Here is an 8,395-nt window from a genome sequence, read left to right as displayed (position 1 = left end):
GCGTTCCCCCCACCGTCCCGGCGACACGCTGGCGCGGGATCGCGGTCGATCTCGGACATCTCGGTGCGTTCGGCGTTCCTGCGGCCTCTTGTCGAGGCGCTGAAGCTGGCTGAAGCGTCGCCTACAACATGGCGGTGCCGTTCGTGCAGTCACCCCGTCGTGCGTTTCTCCGCGCGTCATGACCACGGTGGATCGTTCCCGGCCGCGCATCGTCTCCCCACGCAGCTTCAGCTTCAGCCGCACGTCAGCCGAGATCGCGCGCTCACTAGGTTGACCCGTGAGAAGAGTGCACGGGCAGCAGCAGCAGCAGGGCGTGCGAGGTTACGCACACACGCGTCGTCGACGTCGTCGTCGTCACGTCGCGCACCGCGCCGTGAGGAAATCGGGCATCGGTCCCCGTCCCCGACGACGGACAGCAGTTGACCGTCCTTTGTCGAGTGATCGCGTCCCGATACCAGAGAGAGAGAAAGAGAGAGTTGTCCGCACCGCGCGCACGACCACGGGCAGGAAGTGGAGGCCGAGGATGCCTGCCGCGGCCCGACCGTCGTGAATCGCCGCCTCGCGACATTCCCATTGTCCTCGTGTACAGGGGAGACTGATATTGTTGGAACGGTGAGCAACGGGGAAGAAGCGAAAAGGAAAGAAGCTCGCGTCCCGTTTAGATCTCAGCCGGGAACGAGTAGAAATTTTCGGGGGGGCTCGCGGAGATTATCTAGTCAAAACAAGCACTCACGCAGGCATTTAAAATGTATACAGAGATAAGAAGAAAGTCTACAAAGATAAACTTTCTTTACTTTAAAGTTTCTTTGTTCTAACGTCACTAACGTCATTGAATTATATCTGGTTTGCTATTGTATGTTTATTTGATCGCTTTAGGAATTTAAATTACGTTGATCGCGTAATTACATAATTTACATTATGCAGAAATGCTAATTTTTATTTTGCAGAGTTGGCTAATTTTTCTTCTAAAATCTAAACGTTGCCGATTCTTCGTTGAAACTGTTCAATTTGTCGTTAGTTTTAAAATTACAGCTTTTAAAAAGAGAAGATCGCTCTTATATAACAGATACAATAAATAATATTGCCATACGCTAAGCGTGAGCATTTAAAAGAAATGTATACTGACCGAATTCTTCGTTATTTTAGATCGCAAGCTGCTTATTGAAGATATTGGATGAGTTATCTCTTGCGTCAGCCTATTTATAAACAAACCTACATTTGTTATACTTGTCGTAACACCGTGACGTTGATTGGAGAATTTATATTTTATTTATTACACAAGAAGATAATCCAATCGATCGCTTCCAAAGACTTCTATAAGCTTGCAGGAAACAGGAGTAACAGGAATAACTGTCTGATAACTAGTTAGAGAGAGATTGATTTGTAGAACAAGAAGGTTTTGTTAACGGATTTCTGTTTATATCCTAGAAGTGATTGCGTGGAAGTAAGATAGATCCATTCTTATTGGCTACAAAGGAGTTTCATTGATATGATATAAATATTAAATATTATCTTTACAATATATATACACACGATATAGTTCTCTTTACAAATATAATAGTTAAAATATACATCCAAAATCAAAATTAAGAAAGATTGATTCTTGTCAGAAGCAGTTGATAAGCGCATCTAGACTTGTCTATCGTGCCTCCTTATTTCATCGCTGTTAGTTACTCCACCTTTCTCACAGAAGAGAAGCAGGGCTCCTCGCTCTTCTCGAAATCTCTCGAAGTATTTTAGGAACATATCGCAATTTGAAAGCGAATTTATCGATTGGTCTCACATTGCGGTCTGCCAAAATTTTATGAATAAGACACTTAGGTAAAACAAATAGAAGCTTGAAAAGGAGAGATTAGCTAATACCTTGCAAGAGACTGCTTGTACGTAGTAAAAAAGTATTCTTCGAGTTGCGTGTTGCTAATATACGATTCTTTTCTCTTTATTTGACACAAATTATCACTACTGATATTCTTACTTTTGCTAATAAGACTATCCTGTTCAACAATAATACTCAGTGTTCCTTGCAAGTTGCCTGAAATATTGTAAAGTCCGTCAAAGTCCTTTTAATTATAATAATGGCTGAGACACAAAGGATGACTGTGTATGGAAGGCATCCTCCATGCGCTAATAATAGTAGACTGGAAGAGCGCCGAGCTAAGAGGTAACGATTTATTAAACGCAACATCCAATTTCGACATTATGCCGTATATATGCATCACTGAATTTGTCCGATCTTTCCAGATTGGCATTGCGACACGAGAGAAACAGGAAGCCGGACAAACCGGACGACTTCGTGTGTTACGAGTCGAGCGACGATGAGGCCGAGACGGTGACCGAGGGCAAGCAGTTCCTGAGAACGTCCTTCAACTTCGTGGATTACGTGCGCGCACGCGAGACGAACACGCGCGAAGTGCGGAATATCAATCAGGAATACGGTTCCCGTCACATACTGACCCACGATCTGTTCAAGGAATACTCGGTCAGCTTGAACAACATGAACAAAGTATTCTGTTCTCAGTGGTTGAGTGATAGACAAGTGGTATTCGGTACAAAGTGCAATAAGCTTATGGTTTACGACGTAGCGACGCAAAAACTAGACCAGATTCCATCTCTTCATGGAAGACAGCTCAGTCCGGGTGGTAACGTTATGCCCGAGCAGCAATGTGGCATTCATTCCGTTCAAATCAATCCCTCGAGGTGACTTCATTTTTCTTTTTGATATATCCGGAGAGAAAAAAATAATTTCTCGAACCCACATAGATTAATCTATATCTTTGTCTTATATAGAACTCTTTTATCCACCGGGGCGAGAAATAGTAATGAAATAGCGATATACAGATTGCCGACTTTGGATCCAGTTTGCGTCGGCGAGAACGGCCACAAGGACTGGGTGTTCGACATGTGCTGGCTGGACGATGAGTTTTTAGTCTCGGGCTCGAGAGATACGAAAATGGCTCTATGGCGTATTGACAGCGATCTTGCGGAAGCTCCTGATAAAGCAGATGTGCCTACACATAGGTAGAATCAAATACACAATTAAAACTTTAGCCTTTTCTGCTAAATTAAAAGCGAAAAATTAAGATGATTTTCCTTTTATAATACTTATTATAATATATTAATCTTTTTTATCTAATGGTTCTGCAGTGAGGTATTAGAAATTCGGAAACAGATATATTTATTGCTATTAATATTATTTTTATCTTTATTTTTAATATTTTTAATATCTTTAATATTTTTAATGTTTGTAGTACTTACCATTATTAATGCCGTTAATTTTTAAGAAATAATTTCTAATAATTGTCATTTCTGTTTAGGTTGATTCAACCTGTCTGTGTGAAGGAATGTAAGTCCGCACAGAAAGTGCGAGCGCTAGCATTCAATAAAGCGTACAAGGAGATTGCAGCGTTGACCCTCAATAGCTTTATACATATCTGGTCGGCCGAAACCTTCAGACAGAAAATATCTAGAAAACTGCCAGCCTGTCAGGAAAACGTTTGTCTTGCTGTACAGGACGATGGAGTATACGCGATCGGATGCAGATCTTACACTCTTCTGTTGGACGCGCGTACATTACAACCAATTAAAAAAATACCATCTAGGTAAATGAAATTTTTATCTTTTTTATCGTAATGTATGCTAGAATAATTTAATAACAACAAATTTTTGGATACAGATATAGCGGTTGTGGCATTAGATCAGCGAGTTTTCAAGGATCCGTTTTAACCATCGGAACTGGTCTAGGAATGCTCATGTTCTACGATGTTAAAGCTCAGAAATATCTGGAATCTTCTATAAATTCTAATAGGACTGTTGTATTAAAAGCTTCGAAAGGATACGTGGTAAGTCTTGCATCGTTTAAAAGCAATGATTCACATTATTCAAATTGACAAGTAATTAGATGACTTGCAATCTACAGCAGCAAGAGTATACTGCGAGATTGTTTTATTAGTCACCACATTTTTTTAGACTTGAACTAGTTTTACAATTAGATTAAACGTTTTTGTGAATTATTATACATGAGGTGTTCACAAAATTACATATTATAGGAAAATAGTAGTAGACAATAGCAGTCACTCGCACATGGTTTTTTTTTATGTTCCAATCTGTAATTTGTGCATTCTGTGGACGCCCCATTTAACTCATTTTATGTATTATTATATAACAATTTATATATTTATTCCGTGGGATATACCAGTTTCCAGATGAGGAATACATAGATGGTTTCCAAAATGTGAAATACACTCCCGCCATTTACACACATTGCTATGACGCATCGGGTACTCGGCTATTTACAGCAGGTGGTCCATTACCCGCAAATCTATACGGCAACTATGCAGGATTATGGCAATGAAGGTTTATGCGAACGAAACCACAAGTATGATAATTGCTAAATTAAACAATTAGGATATAAGTTGTATATGTCATGAAAGGCTTGATTATTTACAGACGTATGTTTGAAAGAGTGAGGGCAAATTTCGCCCATTTTTGGGACCTCGAATTTCAAACTTTTTTTTATGGAAAATAGTACTATTAGATATAACATTAATCCCAGTAAAATTTCAAGATGAGCATAGGCACGGTTCCGGAGATACAAAGGGATGAAAATATGGGATATCGAAAATTCATATAAGGGTAACTTTGTCATTTTTAGAGATATTTTAAATCCACAAGCGGGTGCTGTTTCAGAATCGAGTACAAACGATTCCAAAACAGCACCCGCTTGCGGATTTAAAATATCTCTAAAAATGACAACCCTTATACGTTACCCTTATACGAATTTTCGATATTCCGTATTTTCGTCCCCTTGTATCTCCGGAACCGTGCCTACGTGCCTATGCTCATCTTGAAATTTTACTGGGATTAATGTTTCATCTAATAGTAGGTACTTTTGGAATAAAAAAAAGTTTTAAATTCGAGGTTCCTAAAAAATGGGCGAAAAAACATGTCTTTTTGTCATCACTCTTTCTTATTAATTTAATGTTCTATCCTTCTAACCTTCGAAGTCTCGAAAAGACGATAAACTTGTCAAAAAATGTTTACTTTTTGAATTATTCAATTTGTTGATTCTTTTCTTTCCACAAGATAATTAATTCTACACTGTACGGGAAATTTGGGAGAGTAGAAAAAATTTTTTTCTGAAATATTTTCACGATTATATTAAATCGTGATTCAAAAAAATAAAGTAATATAAAAAATTAGTCCACTTTTTGTAATTATACGTCTAGAAAAAGAAAACGTTTTATTGAAAGGATACATAAATAGCATTATACCTTATAATATGTGATAATTCAGTTAGTAGATCAAAGTTCGATGTGAAATAATTCAGTTAATTTAAATAAGTAAATTAAAAAATTATTTTTTGTTTCGCTAATTTAAAATTAAAAAAATCGGATATTTTTACATCATAATAAATTAATTTTTTTTATAAAGTAAATTTAGTTATAAGTAAAAATATCAGATCATTAATAATCAAGGTTGATCGCTATTTTATTATGAAAAAATAATTTAAGAATAATACCAATGTTATGGCAAAGTTTCTAAATTCATTGCCAGCGCTGAAAATCTATAGTATATGTATACGTTACGTGTACTATAGATATCCAGCGCTGGCAATGAATTTAGAAACTCAGCCTATGTTTAAATATTACACGATGAAACAAAGTTGTTTTCGCGTTCCATAAGTTGATATTTTCAATTCGATTGATGGAGCGATTATGACGTAATTGAACATTTTAATAAATGATACCAAAAAAGATCCTTAGTAAGAGTGTAATAAATTTAATTTGTTTTGATTTATTCTTAAATTATAAAAATAATAATTTTATTTAAAAAATGCGTATTTAATATTCCAGTTTCTATTTTAATACAGATTAAACAGAGGAAAATACCACTACTACAAACTTCAATACATTACCCTATGTTTTCCAAATTATCGAAATGTTATGGAAAATTTCTATGGTAATATTTCAGGATAATTTTTATCTATTTAAGCTACCTATAAATATTTCTTGTCGAATATTTTTTTTTTTAATTTGAATCCGATAAGATAAGTATATTACATGATGTATATGAAATTTTATGTTATTAGAGAAGCGAAAATGTGATTCGTAATTTCTGCGTGCAAATACAATATAATATTGTATATGCAATGTTACAACTTTCAGAATGTTAAGTAAAACACAATTGGATGAAATTGCAAATCACAAAAATTTTCTGCGAAAGAATTTGTTTGTCCTCACTTTAATTTAAAGAACATGATATATGTATGTAATATGATACAAATGGCAGAAAAAAAGATTGTCAACGAACATTATAATAATGAATATTAAGTTTCACCAAACTTATCGAGTTGAAGTTGAAACACCGGCCTCAAAACAGCAACACGCAATGAATTTTGTTTAACATATACTTATTTAAGCGTATAACAATACCACAATTTTGTATACAATTCCACAAATGATATCGCAAGGGAATCCTGGTTGGTATCAGTTTTTTTTTTTATTACGATTAACTACGTTAATCGTAATAAAAAAAATTTCGACAAAGAGCGTTATTTAGTAATAGTAAATTAAACAAGGAAATTCTAAATACATCAATAGCACAATAATCTAGGAATATGTTCACCTGTGTAGAAATAAATTTTTTATATTTATTCGTGTCTATTGCTTAGCTTCGAATTAGTTGTATCTTTCTGCCGGCGTTTGAAGTTTAACTATTGAGTTTAACGCGAGTATAATCCGACTGTTCAAGTTTGACCAAGCTCGTTGCCAAGCGTTGCCGTTTGCTTTCGTCGCGACGTTTGACACCCGTTTGGAGAGTATTATGGAATTAAGCGCGTGCATTTAGTAACAAAAAAAAACGTCGACCTGTGATTATACGAAATGCCGCGTTTGTTGTGTGCAATTGAGATAGCATTTGTTTCTATTATACGCGCATACGCTGTATTCCCATCGTCATTTTCATCAAGTATCATCTTACAACGGTAACGTTAGAGTTCGACGATTTCAGTCGAACACGCTCAAACACGATTCAGGAAGTAAGCCCCGCTCGGTTTTAGCATACAAATATGCTGTGTAACGCGGCGTACTTAAGCGATATAAGAAATTCACCTTATTGAACGCATCACGGACGTCATCGCGTGACGAGTCGTCGCAAGTGCCACAAATTCGCGTCTCGACGTATTCTAGTAATAGGGTAGCACATTTTACGAAGCGAGGAGAGATCGGTGACAATGAAACGTCATTAAATCATCGTAGTACGTAACGCGAGCATGTATTTTAACAAAATATATTCCCGAGCTGCATATTTATGAAAGTGAGAGTGAGTGAGTGAGCGAGAGAGAGAAAGAGAGAGAGAGATTGCAAAATGTTATACATAATTATGGGGTCTCACAATATTACGGTAAGATAGATAAATGTGTGCATTGTATCCGATAGCTCTGTAGTTTCACCGATACACGTTTCATCTTTCTATGTAAACAAACAGATATATACATACATACATACATACATTACATGGTATACATAGGATTCATTGAGGGACGGGAGGCCGCACGGGCATTCGTTTCGCCAAAAAGGAAAAAGTAAAGAGGAGGATCCGTCATCGTTTTTAGCATGTAACCGCAGAGAACTCTATAGCGTACCACACTATGCGTTCATAACGTGTACGACACTTTTGTGGGGTATTTAAAACCAATATTTTAACGCCCATCTACTTTATGCGGACTGAAATGCTCTATGTAAAAATTTATGTCATACACTCTCTCTCTCCGACATGCGTTTAAATTCAATACGTTAACCGTGACCATTCATACAGCATCTCTGATAGCCTATTTTTATAAACGAGCAATAGTTAACGGGTAGCTTCTCGAGACCGACTTACTTGGCATCGTTTCGCGCCCAGATTGTTTGGAAATATATAAGACGAACAGGTAGAAAAATTCGCATTCAAACTGCTGCCACTCCCAGCGCACTCTTAATTTGTAACAAATGAATATCATACGAATGACAAATTGATAATTTTATACGTGAAAATGCGTACACCTGTTAAAATGTGTCGACGGCAGTGCGATCCGAACGTTTCAGTTTGTCGCGTTGTCCTCCCCATGTTAAAAAGCTCTACTATGGTAAACAGCGTGAACGTAAAACCAGTCACAGTGGCAGGGTTTGAAACGGTGATTTTTGATAATTTTCCATGACGACGATACCTTTGCACGCGCACTGCAATTGAATGAGAAGAACGACGGATGAACTATATCATTATGACTTTATATATGTGCGACTTCGTATATCTAATGTAAATAAATATACCAAGCTCTTGAGACTGATACGTCGTTTGCCTTCTTTTTCGCAGGATGCAGAATGCGACGAGCGAATAACAAAAAAAAAAGACACGA

At 37.0% G+C, this 8,395-nt stretch overlaps 1 protein-coding gene across 1 annotated transcript; it reads left to right on the top strand.

Annotated features, from left to right (window-relative positions):
* The first annotated feature begins 6 nt into the window (after positions 1–6).
* Positions 7–8,320, top strand: LOC112452545 (DDB1- and CUL4-associated factor 12). Its single transcript, XM_025012823.1, has 8 exons — positions 7–612; positions 1,147–2,161; positions 2,242–2,697; positions 2,788–3,018; positions 3,315–3,599; positions 3,674–3,839; positions 4,196–4,375; positions 5,870–8,320. The coding sequence occupies exons 2-7, from the start codon at positions 2,076–2,078 to the stop codon at positions 4,349–4,351; spliced, it is 1,380 nt and encodes a 459-aa protein (XP_024868591.1). The 5' UTR covers positions 7–612; positions 1,147–2,075; the 3' UTR covers positions 4,352–4,375; positions 5,870–8,320.
* The last annotated feature ends 75 nt before the right edge of the window (positions 8,321–8,395 follow it).

This window comes from Temnothorax curvispinosus, unplaced genomic scaffold (assembly GCF_003070985.1).
Source record: "Temnothorax curvispinosus isolate PA1 unplaced genomic scaffold, ASM307098v1 QBEX01000304.1, whole genome shotgun sequence".
Lineage (NCBI taxonomy): Eukaryota > Metazoa > Arthropoda > Insecta > Hymenoptera > Formicidae > Temnothorax > Temnothorax curvispinosus.
Note: the sequence above shows the minus strand (reverse complement) of the source record. Positions and strands in the feature narration are given on the sequence as shown.

Coding starts and splice junctions, on each gene's coding strand:
- LOC112452545 (XM_025012823.1), top strand. CDS start 2,076: ATGGCTGAGACACAAAGGATGACTGTGTATGGAAGGCATCCTCCATGC. Junction 2,162..2,241: donor GAAGAGCGCCGAGCTAAGAG/GTAACGATTTAT, acceptor CGATCTTTCCAG/ATTGGCATTGCGACACGAGA. Junction 3,019..3,314: donor GCAGATGTGCCTACACATAG/GTAGAATCAAAT, acceptor ATTTCTGTTTAG/GTTGATTCAACCTGTCTGTG.